Source organism: Urtica dioica, chromosome 8 (genome assembly GCF_054948205.1).
Source record: "Urtica dioica subsp. dioica isolate 48M chromosome 8, U.dioica_male_clone48M_v1_H2, whole genome shotgun sequence".
In the NCBI taxonomy this organism is placed as follows: domain Eukaryota; kingdom Viridiplantae; phylum Streptophyta; class Magnoliopsida; order Rosales; family Urticaceae; genus Urtica; species Urtica dioica.
In genome coordinates, this window is record NC_142763.1 from 31,112,056 (window position 1) to 31,136,467 (window position 24,412).

Below are 24,412 nucleotides of genomic sequence, written 5' to 3' on the forward strand. Positions count from 1 at the left end.
CATAATTTAAATTTTTGTATGTAAAAGAAAATAAAATCAAGCTTTTGAATATATATATATATATATATATATATATATATATATATATATATATATACATATAATTATCATAATTTTATTATTTAATAATTTTTTAAAAATGTATTATATATTATATGATTGATTCATTATATGTAAATAATAACCAATAATATTTGAGTTTATGTTAAAAATTGGTACCATTTGAATACTATTTTATGATTCGTAGTGTGTAGTTTGAGTTTATTGTTGTCATGAATAGGTAGCATTTGAGAACTATTTTATCATAATAATAAATCAAAATTATTTTATATTTTGGATTTGGAGATATATATATATATATATATATTGGATTTTTTTAATTATATTTTGTTATGGGATTTTTGTCGATATATTGATCGGTAGTCGAAATATCTGTTGGAATCGATCTAGGGTTTAAGAAAAAGATTAACGCTTCGGTAAGCGGCGGAATTTTAAAAAATTTCTTTTAACAAGTAAAACGTTTTTACTAACCTAGACAAAGAGCAAGCACATGTAAATAAAAACTAATATGAGCATTAAAGATTACTAACCTTTTTAGAAGCTTGAACGTTGAGAAGCTTTTGGAAAGTTGCAACGTTCGTCTCCCTCGCAGCACGTCTCTCTTTCTTTCCTCGTTAACTCGAGCAACCACGAAAGTTTCTATCACTAAATCACTCAAGATAAAAAGGAATTAGTGTGTGGGCACTTTTAAACACTACGATTTAAGAACGAGTCTTGAAGTCGAAGAGCTAAACTCTAAGTCAAATGAGGACCTAGGTTCCAAAACAATAAAAACGAAATTGAATAGAGAGAGAGAGGAGAGGGGCGGCCAAGTCTAGAGAGAGAAGCTATCAATCTCTAAAACTTTGGATGAATGAAATGTGTGGAATGAGGCTCCTATTTATAGGAGAGGTTTCACCTTCAATGAGGTAGTTTCCTCTTCTATAGAATATCACATATTCATGAGCCAATTTGCCCTTTTCTTTCATGAGGCACACGGCCAAGAGGATCCAAGCAAGTCCTTGGATTTGTTTCCTCTTTTATTTGCTTCTCCCTTGACCCATGTGGCCGAATTCCCTCTTGCCTCTTTGAGGAAATTTGTTTCCTCTTTTTCTTTTGGCAAGTATCTTCATACATTCTTGCACAAAATATTCTCTCTTTCTTTGGGTATGTTGGGCGCCTATTTCACTCTAGAAGGAGCTTCTAGAAGCTTCTTCATTTGTTCATGACAACATGAGAAAGGGCCATTAAGAATTTTCAATAAAATTTTTATGAAATGAAATTAATCCACAAGGCCCAATTAATCTAATTTGGCCGAGTGACATTAAGTCATCAAATGACCTTGTCAAAAAATTTATTGACATTCATTTCATCATATGTCCAAAAGGACAAAAATACCATTTTGACAATTTTCGTAAAACTTGTCTCGTTTTTGTTTTGACTTAGCTTCTAGTTTAACTATTCCTACTCGATGTGATTCGTGACAGTGACCTCATGGATCCAAATGAACAAAGCTTGAGCTAAACACTTGGACTCAAAAGTTCACAAACCTTTTCCAAGTTTAGCTTAATGTCAACTGTCTCCACTAAAGAGTTGACACTGAAAATCTTTCGGTTCAAATGAATTTATTTTCTACTCAAGAATTCAACCAAATTATGATGAGCGGATCCACTGAATATTATCTATGTTTACCCTTCATGAATATCATCAGCTAGTCGAGATTTACAAAATTACCATTTTACCCTTCTAGTTGTTATTTCCTCAACTCCTTTGTAGCTTGTGAATAAGTTAGAAACAATGTATTGACGAGGAGCTAACAAGTCACATTGTTTCATCCAAAGGAGTCAAGACTCAATTTGGACACTAGCCAGTTCATTTATTCACATTCCACGGAACAAAGCATGAGGTGATATACATTGCATTTCAGCAATCTTGTACATGAATTCCATATCTATGAGAACTTCACAAAGTTATTCATGACATTCTCACAACTTAGTATTTCACCAATAGGCCTTGTTCGGAATCACATAGTGAGTCCGAACTCTGACTTTCTCAAATGAGAATACGTAAGGTGTGAAATAACATGTCTCATTTCAGGATTAAGGTAAGCACGATGCAATTCATACATAGTGACTTCGAGACATAAGAGGTTAAATGATTTGTTCTTATCTTGTCTCTAGAAGTGCACTGGTCAATTCAGTACATCCGGAAGATACCTAGAAGAAGTATAGAGTCTCCAACTCTCAATGCCTCATAACCAGACATCATAGATTCTTCTAACAATCATACTGAGGTCAATAGTCCTTTGACCCTTAGATTGCGAATATATCGTTTTAAGCAAACTACGAAGAGTTTGTTCATGCAAATCTACATTTGTCTCTTCGTAAGTTGTTTAGTTTGTTTATGGACTAAAGACTAATGTTTTATCATAAAGCTTCAAACAGAAAAGGAGGAATGAATGAAATTTTCAACTTTTTATTAATGAATAAGCAATTACAAGCAAGAGTCTTCATGATACTTTATTTCATCAAATGTACAATATAAAGACTACAACTCTTCTTGTGGGCACCATTGACAACAATATCATCGATATATCATCGGTACCATCGATAGTCGATATTGAAATTGTTATTGGATACCCATCGCGATATATCATTGGATACCCATCGATATATCCATTGGTAATCTATATATCAGTAAAACCAATAGGTGTCGGTATTTTAATGTTGGACCCTACCCAAAAGAGAAAGCGATCCTTTTATATGACACATACATGTATAGTGTCATTGACTAAGGTTTCCCAATGCACATGGAGAACACTCATTGAACGATCGAAAATAACGCGGAAGTGAATCAGACAAAAAGGCACATCAGCCGAAATCCACGTCACAGCTCTGATGTGTAAAACAAACAACTTATGCTCTAGAAAGATGTTTCCAACATCAAAGAGAGCAACAATTTTGCCATAACAAAAACAGTCAACACCAGATTTACAACAAATAACATTCAAAAATCTATTTTTTTCTCTATAAGAGAATAAAAAAAATTTATTTTTTACTATCTTAGATAAGAACTCTTCTCATATTGAGTTGATAAATAAAATTAAATATAGAAAAAATATTACACTAAAAAAAAATTAGCAAAATAATTATTGAGTAATAAGTTGAGTTAATTACGCCATTGAAAAAAATGATATAATTTGCTACTATAGTATAATATATGTTTGAGATTTATTAGTATCTAGCTTCTATTAAGAGTGGAGATTAAAATAGTAGCCAAACTATCAATTTATTTTAAAAGATCGTCAACATTGATTAAAGTCTCAAAAATACTCTTCTCTCTCACACCCAAACACCACGTCCACACCCAAACACCGCACCACAGTCTTCCTCTGTAATCCACCGGATCTTCGCCGGAGACTCGCCATCGCTGACGCCGAAGAAAGGGCTCCGGACTCGATCACCACCACCTCGTGTCCCTTCCGGAGAAGCTCGAACCGGTTCTTCTTACCGGTGGTTCCGAAGTTGATTCCAACGTGGTTGTCGCTTGGGTCGCCGAATTTGGAGTTAAATCGCGTGTCAAAGTCGAAGGCGGCGGAGGCGAGGCCGACGCACGCGGCGGTGGAGATTCGATTTCAGATTCTAGGGTTTTCCGTTCGACAGTTAATCGGATTAACAGTCACAGTTAATCTGTTTAACTGTCTGTCGGAGTTAATCTGATTAACTGTGACGAACTTCTTCTGAAAATAATTTTGAACATCGGCGAGTCTCGCGATTGCGCCGATCCGGCCGTTCGAAGGTCGCAAGTTCAGCTCTGCACATTAACTCTGATAGTTAATCAAATTTACTGTGAAGGTTAATTCGATTAACCGTGACGATCTTCCTTCGGAAACAATCTCGAATATAAGCAGGTCATGTAGCTGCACAAATCCGACAGTTTGAAGGTAGGGTTGAGATTTCGCCGTTTGAAAACTTTGATGAAAACTCGGATTCCGGCGCCGGAGACGCCGGAGATGAAAGTTGATAAGATTTATTGTTGTTCTTATTACTAGTTAATCAGATTTACTGTTGTTCTTGTTACGGGTAATGATATTTACTATTTTTCTTGTTACCGTTAATATTATTTACTCTGACAGTTAATAATAACAACTCTTAATGATATTACTATAATATTGGAATGTTATTTTGCTAAATATATTAATAATTGGGCTTAAAATAGTGAGTCTATTTGGACTAGATACCTGACCCACAACTAATTAAATAATTTATAAACATGGGTAAAAAGAAGGTTACGAAGATTTGGGTGTTTAGGCCTCCACAATTTAATCAGAATATATGCGTTCGAACGGTAATGTGTTTATAATCATAGTATCGTAGTTATTGCAATTAACAATAAATATAAAAATAACATGTGTTTATAATCATGCCCCTAGCTTATTCATATACTGGGCCTTGTAATCAATCCAGAGCTGATCAAGAGTCTTGCCAAGAATATCAACAAAGAAGCCATCAGTGTAGCCAGTCCTCATCCTCTTATTGAGCTCACCCACAAACCCCTTCTCGAGCTCGTTGCAGTGCTCGAGAAACCTAGCGGCGACGTCATGCCCGTCGGTCCAGCTGTCCCCTCCGCCGGGCTTGACCCAGCCCTCCGCCGCATAGCCCGCCTCGAGCCTCACGTAATCGGCGATCCCCTCCGTCAGCCACTTCGGAGCCTCCCCGTTCCCCTTCCACTGCCACACGTGGGTCATCACGTGGTACACCACCCCCGTGAACTCGCGCCGAGCGTCCTCCTTCAGCCCCTCGATGAACTCGTCGCTGACGTGGATCTTTCCGCCGGAGACGCGGAGTTTGTCGTGTTTGTGGCGGTGGTGGTGGTGGTGGTCGGAACTGTTTTTGTTGGCCTTGTTGATGTAGAGAGTGACGGAGGTTATGTTTTTCCGGTCGGAATCGGAGGTCTCTTGGAAGGTGGTGTTGAGGATGAAGTCGGAGGCGGCGGCCATGGCGGCCTTGGCGTACTCGGCTCCGATCTCGTTGTCGAATCGCTCACCGCCGGGGGTTCCCAAAGCGTGGTTTACGACGGCGTACTCGGCCGCGTGGGATAGGGTTATTATTGCTAGTATGACAGACAGCGAAAAGAAACTGTACTTACCCATTATGATATGATTATGTGAAAGCCTTGAATGGCGTTATGTATTTATACACGGAGTTCTCTTGGGGCTAGACTACCAAGTATAAACGTATACACATGCAGTATTGAATTTTTTTTTTTTGTAAACGGTTTTCCTTGAAACGCGCGTTCATGTTAAAAGTGTAGCTTGTATACTACACAGAGTCTGGTACGTATCTATTCTAATCAAGTTGTCTTTTCTTTTTTTTCTTTTTTTTTTTTTGTGAGATTACACAATTTGTAACGTGCGCGAGCGTGGACGTAAGTAATCAGCATGGATTCTCTATTGAAAACAGCATTATATAGTAACAAGCAGGGACGAAACCAGGAATTAATCATTAGGGGTTAATTTGCAACAAAAAATCCAGGCTGATTCTATTAATAAAAATGTGCAAAAAAAAAAAAAAAAAAATGACGAGGGGCTATAGCACCCTTCTCACCCTCATGTGGCTTCGTGCCTCGTAACAAGTGTTCATCTCGTCTTCATTTTCTGATTAATTAATTTAGACCATGAAGAATTAATTGATCACGAGTTGGAATAAAAAAAAAGATGAATCAACTTTCACTCGGTTGATATTTACTCAAACAGCAGTTAGAGCAACGGATATAAGACACCGAGGAGGCTCTCATGTCATAACAGGTCTTACAATGCAATAATATCGTATAAAGACAAGAACTTTGGGTTCGGGTATGTTTCGAACCTCAACTCAAATCTGAGGAAACAAATGGGAATATGTTGTGATGTTTGGATTCAGGAAAATTATTTGAAAAATAAAATTCGAGGAAAAGCGTATAACTAAAAATTAAGATTCCATTTTCCTTTTAAAGAATGAGTGAAAAAAATGAAAATCCAAGCAAATTTACTCGCATGGGGAGTCATACGTGTCTCTCTCGTCCCCTTATCCCCATGTTTTTTTTACCTCAATGGACCAAAATATAACAATTGCAAAAAAAATTAGGGTAAAATTACGATTTCTATATATTCGGGGGGGGGAGGGGGCACCTAGACCCAAGATGGCTCCACCCTACTTTCAAACACAATAGAAGAACTTTGATTCACTAGCATATCTTCCTTTAAATTTTTAGATTCCTTCACATTTTCATTTTCAATCATAAAATCCGAGCTCCAAACATAACACTCTCATTTTGCGGAAGCCTCCATATAAAGGAAAGGGTTGTAAATGATCTTCTTAGCCAGCTTGGGCTATAACTCCCCTAAAATATTAATATTTTGATAGCTTTGAAGGAGGCACATCATCTTCCTTCATATTCTTCCCCTGAAGATGAAGATGAGGGCTATAGCCTCTGACCATTTCCTTCTTGGATAAAAACTCTAATCTTCCAAAATTGAGATGCCCAAATCAAAGATATCATAGATAAAACGTCTCTTTGTAACACATCTTGAGACATTGTGCGACATCATTTTGAATATCTTCTCCCACGACCTCATGATGAGTTGTCTCATCTTTATTTGTTCTCGTCATCAAGCCTCCAACCTCTTATGGATCCATATCCACGACCTCGCCCTTGTTCTTGACTGCCACTTTGTCTCTGTTGGCTTCCGTCTTCTTTAGTTGGATTCATCTGCATCTTGAGTACTTATTAATCTACGATATCTTCCTTCTTCTTTTTATTTTCTTCTTAAGTTTGGATTGACCCAAGAAGTTTCTCCATTATAATGGGCTCCAAATCTTTCCTCTCTTCGATGACAGTGATAATATGCTAAAACTTTGAATCCACGGATCTAAGAATCTTCTCCATGATATTCTCACATCATCCAACTTCTCTCTGTTTCTTTTTAGGTTGTTAGTAATTTTCATAAAACTTTGGAGAGAAGTAATTGGAGCGAGTTCACTTTCTTACATATGAAGGGCTTCAAACTATCCTCTTAAAGTTTGAAGATGTACCTTCTTGCCTTGATCGGATTCCTTGTAATAGGTTTGAAGCTTCTTCCAAGCTTCATCTAATCCTTCATAAATTAGATGGAGAGCCTTCTCGTCACTCTTCATTGAGAGTCTCTCAAACTAACCTTTTGAGTTTGATATAAACTACTTCCATTCTCCGGGTTGGCGTGGCATTTCTCGACTACTTCCCACACGGTGTGCTCCAAGGAGAGCCACCATCCATAAACTCTAATTATTGTAGCTTCTCTTTGTCAGCATAGGGACTTGCAAGGGGACATTGATATTCACCTTCTTTAGAAGGATCTTCAATATTTGATACCACTTTGTTGGAAGGAAATTTTGAGTAGGTGGAGAAAGTATTCAATATTTAGGAGAGAGTGGAATTTGGGAAAGGGAAGACTACTTTATATTATTGAGTGTTTATAATTTTTTGCTTGATCCAAACTCGTGTACATAATCCTTATTTATATACACGGATGTTTTTATTTGTTCTAGTGATACTAGTGGCATTCCTAAACCAATTATTAAGAATTTTCCAATATAAACTTAATCTAATAGCTATAAATCATTCTCTAAAGTATTCTACATTTTCAACATTATTCTTTTCTAGAGAACTGCATAAAATTTTCTAGAATTGGCTTTCACAAATTGGACTTGGCACAAATTTCGGCAAAAATCTCCTAAGCACAAATACTTATACCCAACATCAATTTAGCTAGATACTAAAACTCGAAATCAATTCAACAATTCAACCGTTATCCAATTTTATTGACATTTAAAGTTACAAATCACCAAAATGATTCAGTTTCCATAGCCTAGCTCGGCAGATCTTGCACCTAAAACTTCTGAGCCTCTTGAACTTGAATCTCAACTGTCTCCTTGTACCAGATTGTGGTACTGAACAAGGTGACGATGTGAAAATTACGCTGGCGTACAAAGTGCTCTTTTGCTCATTGGTTACCACGTTGATACCCACCACCTCTCACTCCAAGGTGAAGTCAATCCTCCATGGTTTTGTATTTCCCCGGTCCTGGATTCTTAGAGACGCTTGGTGGGCTGATCTCACGTCAAACCTAAAAGTCCTTCTACATAAAAGTCCTTCTAAATAATCAGCATAGTCAATAATGGAAGCGAAAAACTTATTGTGGGCAAACCCGTTCGCACCGCAATGAAAAATTGTGGGGGTTTGGTCCATGTAACTTGCGAAAGCAAACGTATGTAGAAACAGTGTACTATTTCCGTTGAAATTTAGGCGTTCTTCTTTCACAATTGTAAAGGGGTCATGACCTTGCAAACAAAATGGCACGTCCTCGTTTCAGGGGGTTTTATGTAAAACTCCTGATAATTAACTCATAAACTCAACACCGCTAACTCTACGTTTTCCTCTTATACAAACATTACAGTTATCTGGAAATAAAGATAATAACGAAAAATCGGATGAATAGCAAATCCAACAAAACCAGAGTCAAGAGAAGGTATGTTTCATTATGGATAACCATAATATTATTATTCAATGCAAACCAAACCAAACCTTTCGGCCATCCTTTTTCTCTAAAACTGAAGAAACAAGCGATAGTGAGCTAGTCATCAAGCGTATCCTCATTGGAACTAGAGCAATTATTGGAATTTTCGAACGACTGAAACAATTTCAGCGATATCTTGAAACTTCCGTCTTTCTTTGAGAAGCTGCTTCGCCAATTGAAGAGCCCGACGCTCACAACTCGCTCGTCTAGTAGCATCCTCGATCGACTCAAAGTCCTCAACATGTGCCACACCCACAATTCGCCTAAGAATAATAATTAAAAAAAAAAAAAAAAAAAAAAACTGCATCAATAATGTTGTTATTCAGTCCCAATATCTCTGTATTCAATAGCAGTATATTTGTAAACCAGTCTTAACCTTATCATTTTAGCAGCACCGAATCCGAGAGAGTCGTGGAACAAGCCTTCGAAAAATTTCTTTTTAGCAAGGTCCCGAACCTTGGTGCCGTTGTATATTCCGGGGAGATAAGCCTCGCCGGAACCATCCTTGTGTTCGTCCCAGAGAGCGGTGAACTTCTTCTGAAAAAGATTCCAAGTGTCTTCCAGTGTCTTCAAAATCCACTCTTTGTATCTCTGTTTCACAAATGTTTTTAAGGATTATTTCTCAAGAACTAAGAGAGCCTTGATATATTATGAAAGAAATTCTGGGAGTGCGCATCATAACGGTATTTTAGACATTTTCCATTCATAGCTTTTACTGAGATGTTAAGATATTCTTGCTCTATCAAGAAGAATCTGTCTAAAAAAAATTGTCCAAGTTTTAATTTGTTTTCAAAAGCTTGTAAGTGTGTATACAAATATAAAAATATCATCGAGGTCCATTAAAGTACTTATTTGACTCGGGGATTAAAATCCAAATGATAATTTAGTTTAAGGGTGAAATGACAGAATAAGAGGCTTCAGAGAAGAAGGGAACAAACTGAGATATCAAATTGTATATAACACAATAATAGAGTTAATAATTCAAAAAGAAATTAAGAGTTAAACATACTTTCCGGTCATTGACGCTATCAGCGTGCCCATCTTGTGCAAAGTAAGCCAAAATAAGATTTCCAAGAAATGCACCAATATCGAAACCCATCGGCCCATAAAATCCAAATTCCGGGTCAATAACTTGAGTTGATTCATGAGTGACCATCACAGAACCAGTGTGAAGATCACCGTGAATGAGGGCTTGCGATCTCTCACAGAACCTAAATACAGGAAATTTGGTTTTAGCTTGGCAATAAAAAAAACTGAACACACACAAGTTATTTACAAAAGATTTTACTAACTTAGACTTCAAATCGGCGATCTCAACTTTCAAGGAATCATCATTCCGAACAGCCTCAGCATCGTGATCGAGATGAGGGGAATTCCAGTGATTATATTCAGAGACCTTGTACGGGTCCGAGAAAACAACCTGCTCGGTGAGTCTGCACATCTCAACATTCGCGCAAAACTCAGCAACTGGGAAGGGAAAAAAAAAAGTACAGCACATAAGTTCATGCCAAATCTTGAAGCACATATATCCAACACAGTTTGAAGAGCTCAAGGAGTCCTAACATTGTAACTTGAGGATGAAATATCATATAATTTCAATTTTTTAAATCCCAGTCCTGATTGGACAACATGGCTGATGGCCATTCTCTGACCTCTGAATCAAAACCTATCCTACATGGAGAGACTATGAGCAGATAGGTTTCGAAACGCTACATATTATCATTCAAAACATCTCTAATGACTAATCTGATAAGATCATCTGTAATACATTGACATAGAAATAGAAAACAAAATATGACACAAGGCTTGTTTTCTTCCAAAGGCGATCACCCTTGTATTAGTTTGATATTTAACTCCCATTTCCATCACTCCTCTATTAGTTATAGCATTAAGCTTATTTAACTGAACTTACTAATAGATCTCTACTTACAATACCATACCTAGGTTTCGAATGCAATCAAATAAATATGGAATACAAATAACCTAGATAGTGATAGGACCTGGGATTATTAAGAATACAAATGTATATATAATCTTTTATTGATAATGAACCTGATGATTATACTATTCGAGAGGAATGTCAATCTCTCCCTCCAGTCCAACTACTCTACTTAAGAGCTGAACTAATTATCGTACTCAATTCTCTCACAAACCCTATGACAAAAAGAGTAAATAGATTAAATCACAAAAATGTGCCTCCTTTTTCCTACCATAATAAAACAAAGCAAAAAGTAACATAAAGACCATAAATAAGATAGGGTCTCGGGTAATTTAAGAACGGAAATAGATATTTCTATTCACAACGAGGTTGATAGACTCCAATGACCCATTATAACGCAATATATTTCCTTCCGTAAAAGCAACCAAAAGGCGAGTCACGAACGTACCGGCACTTTTGTGCTCCGTGGTGGTGCGATAGAGGAGGGACGTGTGGAACAAAGTGGTGGCCATGTAGTCCGACATGTGCTGGGCCAGCAACGGGTATTCGATCCCCGCGATCAGCCCTTTTCGCAGGATGATGTGAGGAGGCTCCAAGTAGCGCATCGCGAGCAGAGACATGGTCCGGTCAAAGTGGAACACTTCGGGTACGTGATCGGGGCACCAACGACCGTGCTCTCTCAGCACCGAGGCTTCGAAATAAGCTCGCTCCTTTGTCATCGGCCACGACTCCCCTATGCACCGGATATACGGCAGAGCCTGAAAATAAAAACACCTGAATGAGCTTCATAATCAGTTTCTCTTCTCTACCTGTGGTTTTTTCCATTTGTTTTGATTTTTTTTTGTATTCTTGTCATTTCGATATCATCTTTTAATACTACTAAGCTTTTAGACCCAAAAAAATGACATACTTCACTAACTCAGAGTTCATCATTGAGAAGAATGCCAAGCATGATTCAGCGGCCGATCAAACACGACAAAGGCTTATCATTTCTCATTATTCATTAACCTCATTTCCCTAACAACCAAATAAAGTATCTTCTAGATTGAATCAGACGCATTATAAGTCAAATCATACAACCAAGTGGGATAAACAGGGGAAAATGAAGAAGAAAGAAAACTCGCCTGCTTGATGACGAGAGAACCAGAGGAAGCGATGACGATGTAGACGAAGTTGAGGTTACCATCCCCGACTTCCTTGATAATCAGACCGTCGAGGTTGCTTCCGAGCTTCGACGACAGCGAAGGCACGGCCTTGATATACTCCACCAGTGATTTCTCATCCAACGGTCGGAATTCGGCGAAGGCCATCTAGCTGAGAAGTGAGATACGATACGAGGAAGTGCGTGTTTGATTTTGATCTATGGGATGATAAAGCGAAAGATATAACGAAAAGGAAACAGGAAGAGATTACATTTTTTAATATAAGGAAAAAGAAAATGTTGTGGTACATTGAACGTGGTCAGCCAATGGGCTGCGACTCTGAGATACGAGGGCGTGGATCAAACCGGATTCTTTTTTTTTTTGGGAAAATGAACGAAAGTATTACCATTTAATAAGTCATTATCCATAATCGATCATTAAATATTTGAACAATTTTACTACTAAAACATAGATAGAATATTTTATAGGTTAATGCAGTTAAATAACTAATTTAAAGTTACGAATTTGCAAAATAGCTAAAATTTGTCTTAATTTAGTGAAATAGTCAAAATTTGCCATAAGTTGATTTCAAAAAAAATTTGAACCAAAGATTAATTTTTTTGAAAGTGATAAATTGTCATTAATAATCATCAAAAAATTTAAACTTTGCTGTTAAAAAAATTTTGAAAACGCAAATTTCACTATTTTGCTGAAAAATTGAAACTTTGACTATTTTGCTAATCAATAAATTTTAAATGACTATTTTATACAATTTTTCATATTTTATATTCATTTTGCCTTTTTTATTTCTTTACTTTTTCCAATTTTTTAATTCTCTTAGTCTCGGTTATGTCAACAAATTTGGGTTTATTGACGATTTGTTGATATATATATATATAAACAAATGACACAATTTGTTGACATGTCAACAAATTACATAATTTATTAATATATATGTCAACAAAACAAATAACAACACTGGAAAGTTTGTGAATTTGTTGACATATATGTCAACAAATAACAACATTGAAAAATGTGTGGATTTATATAACCCGGCTCGAGGACGGTCACTTGGTCTGGCCTTGAGTCGAACTGCCCGAAATTTTTCATGTTGTCCAATTTTCGTCGATAACAAACACTAATGTTGGCACAATGTTAGACGCTCGGACGAAACAAATAAATCAGAATCCGGCTTTTATTGGAATAGAATGTTGCATTTAAAAAGTGGTCATAAATTTAACCAAATCGAAACGGAAGTTCACAAGGAAAAAATTGAAAATTTAAAAGTACTTGCAAAAAAACAAATTTAGACGAACCAAATGAAACATTTTAGAAAATTATATTAAAAAATAACCAAGATTGATTTTTATCCAGTTAAAAAATATTAAATACAAAATGTTATGCCGTCATTTTCACAAGCTAAAATGACACCTCAAGAGCAAAAAGACATATCAAGCTCATATACAAGGTCATATTCCACGTATAAAGTGCCCGGGACAAACCGTGTATCAACTCTGAAAGAAAATCGCAGGCAAGAACTATTGGAACCCAAGTTTCACCTTCAACCTAATGTTTGCCTTCAACCCAAATTTCGTCTTCAACTTACGATTGCCTTCAACTCGAGTTTCACCTTCAACCTGACACTTGTCTTTATCCCGAGTTTCTCCTTCAACCCGAGCTTGGTCTTCAACATGACGATTGCCTTCAACTCGAGTTTCACTTTCAACCTGACTCTTGTCTTCAACCCGAGTTTCGCTTTCAACCTGACTCTTGCCTTCAACCTGACTCATGCCTTCAATTCAACTTCCCCCTTCAACTTGAGCTTTGCATTAAACTCATTTTAGTCACCGAATGAGCCTTTGTCGCCAACCCATTTTGGCCACTAAACATCCATTGTCAACAACCTATTTTGGCCACAAAACAAGCTTTTTCTTCAGCTCATTTTGGCCACTAAACAAGTATTGCCTCCAACTCATTTTAGCCATAAAACAAGCTTTGCCGTCAACCCATTTTTGCCACTTCAAGTCTTGCCTCCAACCCATTTTGGTCACTAAACAAGTTTTGCCTCCAATCCATTTTTGGCACAAAATGAGCCTTTCCGCTAACCTGATGTTGCCTTCAACCAGATGACGCGCCCAACTCAAGTGTATCGCCAACCCACATGCCGCCAACCCATTAAGCCACCAAACTCGAAGCTGCCGCAAATGTGCATATCGCCAAGTCCCATATCACAACCATATATCGATCCACATGTCTCTAAGACACAAGTATACCTCCTCGTAAGCCTCAAGTGCACTATAGATACCCCTATCAACTTACGCTCAAGGTAAGTCTCTCTTGACTTGAAAAACCTCTGTCTCTCTTGACTTGAAAAACATCTGTCTTTTTATCTCATTAGAGAAATATTTCCTCTCTACTATCTAGAGATGAGATAAAATCTCTCACATTGACTAATGTTGAGTGTCGGAGCGCGCCTCGGGAGAAAAACCCTTCGCGCCCCTAGTTCATGTTTGATTTTCAGGTAAAAAACACGAAGAACACGACGAACACGAAAAACACAACAAACCTGAAGAACGCGAACACGTGAAAAAACACGAAGAACACTCAGGTTGATTATTAGCGAAGTGACGAGAAACCATAAACTTCTTTCCGACGATGTAAGGACGACGAAAATAGAAAACTTCGCCACACCCTAACTTATATGCGGTCATAGAGTCTGACCTTAAATCAAATCACGGATGGATGGTTGTAAGTGTCAACTTAAAAATGCGATTAACAGAAAATATATTTTGTAACCCGAATTTGCACCATTATTACAATTTACACGTCATTTATTCATAATTAAGCAAACAGTTCAAGAGCGTGTGCGCTTCATTTGCACGTAATGTACAAAAGCTCGAAAAAGATTTAACTAAAAAAAAAAAAAAAAAAATCCTTTGCGTAGTCGTTATGAAAATTGATAATGACAATCAATAATATCGTCCGATCAAAAAAACAATCAAATAATCAACTAAGCGTGACGCTAAGTAGAGCCTTTCCCACAAAAAAAATCCCAAATTCCTCAGCCAAGCCTATGACCAACCACTTCTACGATCTTATCTAACTACTAAATATTGTATTATTATTTCTATTCTCTTCCGATTAGAAGACTTTGTCGACGATGGCGATGATAACTATCTTCTTCATATCGCTCTTCGCCGCCCGTATCGCCGCCGAACTCGATCGCCCATCGCCGGAAGTCACTCTCTGTGGCGAGCTCATTCGACCCTACGGCTATCCTTGCTCTGAACACACGGTTCTCTATCTGTCTATCTCTCTGTAATGTTTGACTCTGTACGAACTGTAACTAGACGAAAGGTCAAAATACTGTTCGATATGATTATCAGCATAATTACTAGTCGTACTCGTTGTAGTATCTACTAGTTTCTGATAATCTCTGTCTGAATTGTGAATACGAGTAGTGATTTTGTGGACCCGTTGGGATTGGTTGGTTGGTGAGTTACAGTTTGGTAGAGATCCTCTGGAATAGTTTTTTTTTTTTTGGGAAAAAAGAGATAAAGACACGGAATTTAGTCCGTGAATTTTCATTGCTGTCGTCTATTATACGATACATTTGATTTTTTTTTTTTTACTTCACTTTACGAAAAAAAGAAAGAAGAAGAAGAAGAAAAAGGCACAATTTGTCATATGTCCACTGCTATGCTTTGATGATCTAGTCATTTTTTTTTAAATTTTTTTTACCATTCCTTTTTTTGGCCTGAGAATTTCTTACCACAGCATAAAATTTTGCACTGACTTGATGTTTCTGTTACTTCATTTAGGCTCATACAGATGATGGTTTCATTCTGGGTATGCAACGAGTGGGGTCTTCGGACTTGAGTCAAAATCCACGTCCACCAATTTTGCTTCAGCATGGACTCTTTATGGTGAGCAAACTCACTCCCAATTTTGTTTTCCGTGCATTGTGTGTAAGCCAAGAAAAAAGAAAGATAGAAAGAAGTTTGCTGAGAAATATAATATTGTTCTAAGAGTTCATTTCAAAAATAGATATCAGTACTGTTTCTTAAGGTGGTAAGGTGGGAATGGGTTGTTCCTGTCTGATTTGGTTCAACTTGGTGGCACTGATTTGACTGATCTCACTGTTCATATCCCAAACAGGCGGGTGATACATGGTTTTTGAATTCTCCAGAGGAATCGCTCGGCTTCATCCTTGCAGATCGGGGATTTGATGTCTGGGTAGGAAATGTTCGTGGTACACGTTGGAGTCGCCAACACATATCACTCTCTGTAAAAGATAAGGTACACCCTTTTTTGTGCACTACGATTAACCCTTTGCGGTAATAAGGTCAGATCTGGTGTCTCTGTCACGAAAGTTTGAAACATTTGTTATTTTTGTTTGTCTAGCTAAAATCGTAAATGAGTTTAATTAAAAAGTCTTGGTTGTTGTACATAGTGGAAGGCTTGGTTAGACCATTTAGATTCCCCACTTTACCTAACGCACTGTTAAAAACGTAGGGGACGTTATTGTAAATAGATACTATATGTTAGTTAACTCAACCAAGGAGAGGAACAAAAATATACGCAGGTTTTGAGTGAAAACTAGGGAAAGTTTCTCGAATACCTGTTTATCTTTTATTTTATTATCATTTTTAGCTAGGAATTACCGTGGCTCTTACCACGTACCTCATTGTATAGCTAGGAATATAAGATGGCAGATTACTGGGGTGTTCTGACGAAAAGTAAATCACGAATTGAACTGGCTAACGCTAGTTTGCTACTGTAATTTATTGTGAAAGAAACTTGTGATGCTACGGCTAAGTTGATATCTTAAGGAGCTTAATCCTGGGGAATGAGGGGGAAAAGAGAAAGGAAAAATTAAACGTACGAACTCACTGAATCTTGGTTGGATAGAGGAGAGAAATTAGAGGGGAGTATAACAAAACCAAAGATGCATGTAAACAAAAGCATACTTGAATTCTGTTTGAATAAGACATTAGGAATATAGGAGCTCCCACTTTTTTGAACTTTTACTTGTTGCATAACTTTCATTGGTTGCCAAAATGCTTTTTGCATGGTAACAAGATTCTATCTTTGGTCTGGTTTTCGTGCATTCAATGAACTGGCATAACTGTCATCCACAGGAATTTTGGGATTGGAGTTGGCAGGAGTTGGCTCTATACGATCTCGCAGCAATGATCCGCTACATCAATTCCGTAACAAACTCCAAAGTCATTGTTGTTGGCCATTCACAGGTGTTTCCCTCTTCTCCGTGTGCTTTCTTTTAATTTTAATGGCAATTTTATATTTCTGTTTCCATAAACACTTGTTCTTTTTTTTTTCCAGGGGACCATAATGACTCTTGCCGCTCTAACCCAGCCAGATATAGCAGATCTGGTTGAAGCCGCTGGTTTTCTTTGTCCGATATCATACTTGGACCATGTAACCTCTCGCTTTGTACTTGAAATGGTCACTATGCATATCGATCAGGTAATCCTGTTCTGCTCAGACTGGTCTTATTAGTTACATACACTAGTCTCTGTGCGAGAAATAAATGACCCGTCTGAGTTGTCTATTGTTTCAACAGATGGCTCTGGCCATGGGATTTCATCAAATTAACTTCAAAAGGTTTGTTCAAATCATGCTGGAATTTTATGGATATGTACTTGGTATTTGTTGGTACACATTTTGGTGAGTTGTTACGTGTGACATTCTCAGTGATTGGGGTACAAACCTTTTGGAGTCCATATGTGATGGTCACTTAGACTGCAGTGATCTGCTTTCAGCTATAACAGGTTAAGTTTCTTGCTGTCAAACCGTATTTATCATCACTTACCTCTTAACTTCATGAATAAATTTCAGGGGAGAACTGTTGCTTCAATGACTCGCGCGTGGACTTTTACCTTAGTTATGAACCACATGCCTCATCTGCAAAGAACCTGCACCATCTTTTCCAAAGTACCCCTCTCTACATATACCTCATATTTCTGTTAAGGCTTTTTTTAGACAAATTAATCATCATGCGAGTGGCCTGTAAATCAATTTTAAGAGCTAAATGGTCATCAACAATTGATTGAATCATTTTGGTTTTTTTCTAAAAGGTCTTTCTTTTTTTTCTTTTTTTTTTTAAATGAATTTCAACACCTAAACAACTTAAAACATTATTTACAAACTTAAGTAAGTTGTTAATTCTATGAAACAAACTAATTAAAAGTATATTCTGGCCCTTAAAACACTATAAAAAAAGTAGAAACAATTTTAGGTGTTTAGAGTAAGATTTTGTCTTAATGATACTTTCAAAATTATAAACAAGTTTTTGAAATTTGGAATTACACGTTTAAGTTGTTTAGATGTTGAATTGTTTCGAATAAATATTTATTATTTCATCGTAATGAAAAAGACTAAAATGCTACTAAATGAATAATTTGATGACCAGTTTGCTCCAAAAATTGTTTACTGTCCAAAATGTTATTCTTATGAACTATTTTCAGTAAAAGGCCTTTTGTTGACAATATCCTCTGCATTTTTACAAGCTCTTATTCTTGGTTTGGTTGGGCAGTGATTCGTAAGGGTACTTTTTCCATGTATGACTATGGAATTCTTAAAAACTTGGCAATATACAGCCACGTGAAACCTCCCGTATTTGATCTCGGAAAAATACGTAAGTCATTGCCGATGTGGATGGCTTATGGTGGCACCGACGCTTTAGCGGACACGTCGGACGTGAAACACACACTCAAGGAATTGAAGTCCTCTCCGGAGCTGCTTTACCTCGAAAACTATGGCCACATGGACTTCATTGTGAGCGTAAATGCAAAGGAAGATGTTTATGAACATATGATTAGCTTTTTTAGATCAAGAGGAAAATCTACCAGTTTGAAGAAGTGATGAACTAAAATAAAAATTTGTCTTATGGTTATTGTGGGAAATGTACATATAATATACGTCATTGAAAAGAGTGTGGTGATATGATAGCGATCTTCCATCCCTTATAAAGCGTTTCCTGTTGTGATCCCTCATCGAGCTATATTACATTAACTGAATTTTATTTGCTGCCATTACATAGAATATTAGCTGAATATTAATGTTGGTTATTATTATACATCTATTATTTTACTCCTCTTGAAACTTGAAATCTTTTAAGAAACTTAATTTGCTATATTGACCATCACGTGATGAATTTTACCCGACGACATATAGTGATCACGTGATTGATAATATTTATTATTTTACTCTTTTTGAAAGATAATTTTCATCAATGCTATTAATGAGAAAAAATACAAGAAATAGAGTTCTAAAATAAAAAAATAAAAAAAAAACAACCACACACACACTCTAAACGCAACTTAAACCGCTTGGACTTAGCAGAGGACTTTGTGTTGTTTGGATTTGTCATGGCATCTCTTTATCTCATAAACTATTTAGGTGAGAGAGAGAGAGAGAGGATCTGTTTGGATTGAATGATTGTATTATTCGATCTTAGTTTGAAATTACATCAAAGGCAATCTTTTATAGATTTGCCATACAAAATACGTAAACGACTACAAACAGTAAAATGACTAAGTAGATTACAGAACAACATGATGAACTTCGTCGTAACAGCCCCCTTCAAGTTAAGCTGGGCGATGAATGTGAGAAACACATATACATCGCTGAGATTAACTTGTCACGCAAGCAACGAAATCTCGGTATTGACAGAGCCTTTGTGACACATCGGCGATTTGATCTTCAGTAGGAACATACCGGATTTCAAGCTCTTTGGCCATCACATGTCTCTAACAAAATACACATCGACTTCGATGTGTTTAGTGGGCGTATGAAATAAAGGGTTTGAGGCCAAATACGTAGCTTCCACATGATCACACCAAAGAATTGGTTGACTTGATGCTTCCACTAAGCAGACTCCGAATCCAAACAAAATATGAAGTTGCTTCTATAGCTGCTCTATACTCAGCTTCACAGCTAGATCTAGAGACCACTATTTGCTTTCATGAACACCAGTTTATCAAGCTAATTCCCAGGTACACACAATACCATGTGGTGCTACGTCTGTCATCTATCGAGCCAACCCAGTCAACATCAGAGAAACACACAATGCTTAGTGCATATATAGGGCTTGGCTGAGAGAACTGAAGTCCCTGATTGAGAGTTCCACTTTGATAGTGTAGGAGTCTTTTGCAAGCAGACAAGTGTTCTGTAGTAGGTGCCTTCAAGAATTGTCTTAACCGATTTACAGAATAGGCAATGTCAGGCCTTGTAAGGGTTAAATACTGCAAAGCTCCTTTTACAATGCGATAAAGCCGAGTGTTGGTCCAAGACATCACCCCCATCAACCGGGAGCTTTTTTCTTTGACACATCGGAGTTGGTCAAGGTGTAGAACCTAGCATAGCAGTCTTGGCAAGCAAGTCAGAGGTGTATTTGCACTGTGTCAAGAGATAGCATGAGCCAATCTTAACAACCTCAAAGTCTAAAAAAGTTAACTGCACCAAGATCTTTCAAGGAAAATTGAGAGTTGAGGTTTGTCACAACACTTTGCAAAAACAGACACATTGCCACTTATGATTAGCATGTCGTCCACATAAACCAGGAGCAGGATGAGATCAGTATCACTCCCTCTATAAAAAAGAGATTAATCTAAGGTAGAACCACGAAATCCCAGACCATGTAGAGCAAGCTTTAACTTCTCGAACTAGGCATGTGGTGCATGCTTAAGACCATAAAGCGCTTTCTTTAAGTAACATACATGATCTGGTTTGGTGGGATCTTTGAATCCTTTTGGTTGAGTCATGATCACAGTTTCTAAGAACAAGCCATTCAAGAAGGCATTGTTTACATTAACCTACTGAACTGGCCACCCAAAAGTAGTAGCTTAAGAGAACAGAATCCGAATGATTGAGTGTTTAGCCACCAGACCGAATGTGTCGAAGTAATCAATTCCAGCATTTTGTTGAAACCCCTTACCACTAGCCGAGCTTTGAGCTTATCGAGAGAACCATCTGACATGAGCTTAGTACGAAACACCTACTTGTTACTTATCACATTCATATAGGTGTAGCAGGCACAAGATCCCAAGTACTATTTCTCATCAAGGCATCAAATTCAATATTCATAGCACACTGCCACTCAGGATTGGAGAGAGCTTCATTTACATTTTGCGGTTCACTGGGAATGGCATCTAAACAGTATTGTAAGGTGGGGGCCTTTGGTTTGAAAACACCAAGCTGAGAACAAGTGAACATGGTGTGAGTTCTCAGTGGAAAGTCAGGAAAGGGATCTACATGAGGAAGTTGTGGAGATGGGTGGGAAAAGGATGGTAAAGGATGTGGTAGTAGGGAGAAAATAGGTGAGGAAGGTGGTGATATGGAATGAGGAGATAGTGCATGTATAGGAGATGAGGTAGGGTCGGTACATGCAAGAGGTGGTGAGTGTGGGGATGCAAGGTATGGTGGGGTGAGACCTGCATTAGGTACACTAACAGGTGTAGGGAGATGATTTACTGCTTGAGGTGGTGATGAGAGTGGGGACAGATGTTTTTGAAAAATAGACTTATAAGGAAATTCAGATTCATCAAACACAAAATCAAGTACAACATAGACACGACTAGAGGAGGCTAAGCACTTATAACCTTTATGATGACCACTAGGGCCAAGGTGTCTACTTAGAAGATTTATATTGTAACTTGTTTGAGTTATATAGACGTAGAGAAGGAAAACAAGTGCAACAAAAAATTCTAAGTTTGGACAAGTCAAGTGATTTGGAATGAAGAATCTGAGAAAGAGAGAGAGAGATTTATTTTGTAAGACTGGAGTGGGAAATACATTTATAAGCGAGACTGAAGTAAAGAATGCATCCCACCAAAAATGAGTTGGGAGATCAGATTGAGCTAAAAGTGTAAGACCTGTTTGTGTAAGTTGGTGTTTTCGTTCATAAATTCCATTTTGTTGATGGATATGTGGACACGAGTGAATGTGATGAATGCCTGATTTTTCAAGAAAAGGAACAATGGACATGTACTCTCCACCCCAATCAGTGTGGAGAGTTTTTATTTTGTGAAGAAAATGTCTATCAACAATGGCATTGAATCTTAAGAAAGTTTGACATATCTCAGACTTTTGTTTTAATGGAAAAATCCACATAAATCGACTAAAATCATCCACAAAAATAATATAGTAACGATATCCATCTCTTGACTTAGGAGGTGCTGGACCCCACAAGTCAAAGTGTACAACTTGAAAAGGGTGAGATGATTTTGACAAAGAGCACGGAAATGGCTTTTGATGCATTTTTTCAAGTATACAGGGTGGACAAAGTAGAGACTGTTTTATTTCATGCAAAGAGTAAGAAATTACAAGGCTAAGCATTGAAGAAGATGGATGTCCCAATCTTTTGTGCCAAAGAGAAATATTAGACACTTTCTTAGTACATGAATCAATACTATGAGAGTTACATTCACTCTTGTTATGAGTACACACAACATAACCACTACACACAATAGGTTGCTTGGAGGCAGACTCAACATTTGTGGAAGGCTTAAGAGACACATTTGGAGAAGCTTGAGACTCGACAAACTTGACTTGACTGGACTTGACAAAGAACGAGAGGTGTATTTTTTTATATAGGCCATTCCTAAGCTCACCATGAACAAGAGTCTTTCTCGAGCACTTATCCTTAATCAAACAACAATCAGAGTGAAATTCAATAAACACTTTGTTATCATTGGTAAATTGAGAAATGCTTAGTAGATTTTTGGTTATTTGTGGGACTCTCAATATTTTGGATAGCTTGAGATGGCTATGAGCGGTAGGTACATAAATTAATGAATCATCTATATGAGAGATGGATAGAAGAGATCCATTACCTATTGCAAGTTTATCCTTGCCTTTGTAGTTAGTCCGAAGAGACAAGTTCTCAAGCTCTGCAGTCACATGATTGGTTGCTCCATTTTCAAGAAGCCAAGCTGCATTTTCCGAGGGACTTGGCTGATAGACAGAGCTAGAGGCATAGTTGACTTGTGCTTGAGGTAGCACATAATGAGATGAAGCTTGAGCTGAAGACTGAGAGCTTGGACTCTGAGAAATGCTCACAATTGCTGGAGTATGAGCAATCTGGTTGTAGCTTTGATTATCATACTGAGAACAGAATTCCTCCTCAAACTGTTGCTGATCAGATTGACCATACCACTCTTGATCATTGTATTGAGCCTGATTTGCTTGAGACTGAAACTGATGTGAAGCCGGATCAACACCTGCATAGTGCACATCGAAACGACGAAAACACTTGCTAGCAATGTGGCCAGATTTGCCATATAGTTGACACAACACTCTTCCACGGCCTTGACCATGACCATAACCTCGGTTTCCACCTCTATTTCCTCTGAAGTCACCTCGATTTCCTCTAGATCCAAAACATCCAGGATAAGCAGAATTTGCCAAGAAATTTGCTGTTAATCCATAGCTCTCAAGAACTTGAACTAAATTTGCAGATTCAATGCGCAACTCTTGAGATTGCAACATGAATTGCACTTCCTGCATATTCAAATCTCCTTGCCTAGACATAAGATGAATGACTACGGACTCATATACAAGTATAAACAAGATAAGCTCATCATCAGGAATTATTTAGCCAGAGGTGTTGAAGTTATCAGCTAGGTTCTTCATTTTCAAAAAGTACTCTTCGATTGAGAGTGAGCCTTTCTTATTAGTTTGAAGAAGAAACCTGAGTCGAAGAGCTCTGGCTTTGCTCGAAATGGCATTGAGTCGCTCGAGTGTGAACCACACCTTCGATGAGCTACGAAACTGATTTACATGACCATGCGTTGCTTCAGAGATTAATGAGAACAACCAGCTCATTAAGAACCAGTCATAGCGAAGCCAATTCTGAAATTCTGGATTTGGTCCTCGGATAGGAGGTTGAGCTAGATTGCCTCTTAGATCAATAAATGGAGCTGGAATCGGAGCAGTTTCGTCGAGGATGGTTTCAAATCCATGAGCTCGAATTGTCGGAAGTACTTGAGATCGCCATAGAACATAATTGTTGTGATCTAGCCTGATGGAGAGAGGATTCAGGTGAGGTGAGAAGTTTGGCGCTTGGTGAAACATTGAAGGTTCACTGCGAACTAGTGTTGTGCCACGAATTGGTGTTGAAGACTGAGAATCTGCCATTGGAGCAAATCTAGGTTATGCGAAGCAATTTTCACCTTCTATGGCTCTAATACCATGTTTAGGTTAGAGAGAGAGAGAGAGAGAGAGACGATATGTTTGGATTGAATGATTGTATTATTCGATCTTAGTTTGAAATTACATCAGAGGCAACCTTTTATAGATTTGTCGTACAAAATACGTAAACGAGTACAAATAGTAAAACAACTAAGTAGTATACAAAACAACATGAGGAACTTAGTCGTAACATAAACAGATAAAACCTCATGCGAAACCAATATGTCTTTGTCTAGCTCTCCAGTGTTCAATTTATTTCTAAGAGTTTATATATATATATATATATATATATATATATATATATATTGTAAATATGAGCTGTAAGAAGAGAACTCGGTTTCAAAAAGAGCTGTAAAATTACTAAAAAAAGCCAATAAACATAAACAAAATAACTAACTGATGGCGGGTGATAAAGAGATGCCACCACAAATACAATCTATACCAAGTCTTGTGCTAGGTCTAGGCGGTTTAAGTTTTTTTTTTTTT

At 37.5% G+C, this 24,412-nt stretch overlaps 3 protein-coding genes across 3 annotated transcripts; 1 reads left to right on the top strand and 2 right to left on the bottom strand.

The window, feature by feature from the left end:
• Positions 1-3,673: 3,673 nt before the first annotated feature.
• LOC149389176 (uncharacterized) lies at positions 3,674-5,298 on the bottom strand. The gene is made up of 3 exons (XM_089622578.1): positions 4,485-5,298; positions 4,280-4,290; positions 3,674-3,852 (listed from the first exon to the last, which is right to left on the bottom strand). Exons 1-3 carry the CDS (start codon positions 5,189-5,191, stop codon positions 3,674-3,676), a joined length of 897 nt encoding a protein of 298 aa, XP_089478704.1. The 5' UTR covers positions 5,192-5,298.
• A 3,046-nt stretch (positions 5,299-8,344) lies between these two features.
• Positions 8,345-11,968, bottom strand: MTK (S-methyl-5-thioribose kinase). The gene is made up of 6 exons (XM_089623820.1): positions 11,696-11,968; positions 11,020-11,329; positions 9,925-10,099; positions 9,642-9,843; positions 9,009-9,223; positions 8,345-8,895 (listed from the first exon to the last, which is right to left on the bottom strand). The coding sequence occupies exons 1-6, from the start codon at positions 11,879-11,881 to the stop codon at positions 8,727-8,729; spliced, it is 1,257 nt and encodes a 418-aa protein (XP_089479946.1). The 5' UTR covers positions 11,882-11,968; the 3' UTR covers positions 8,345-8,726.
• Positions 11,969-14,691: 2,723 nt separating this feature from the next.
• LOC149389178 (lipase 1) lies at positions 14,692-18,818 on the top strand. Its single transcript, XM_089624533.1, has 9 exons — positions 14,692-15,008; positions 15,535-15,639; positions 15,872-16,012; positions 16,855-16,965; positions 17,057-17,200; positions 17,298-17,338; positions 17,429-17,505; positions 17,573-17,668; positions 18,270-18,818. Exons 1-9 carry the CDS (start codon positions 14,874-14,876, stop codon positions 18,596-18,598), a joined length of 1,179 nt encoding a protein of 392 aa, XP_089480659.1. The 5' UTR covers positions 14,692-14,873; the 3' UTR covers positions 18,599-18,818.
• Positions 18,819-24,412: the final 5,594 nt, after the last annotated feature.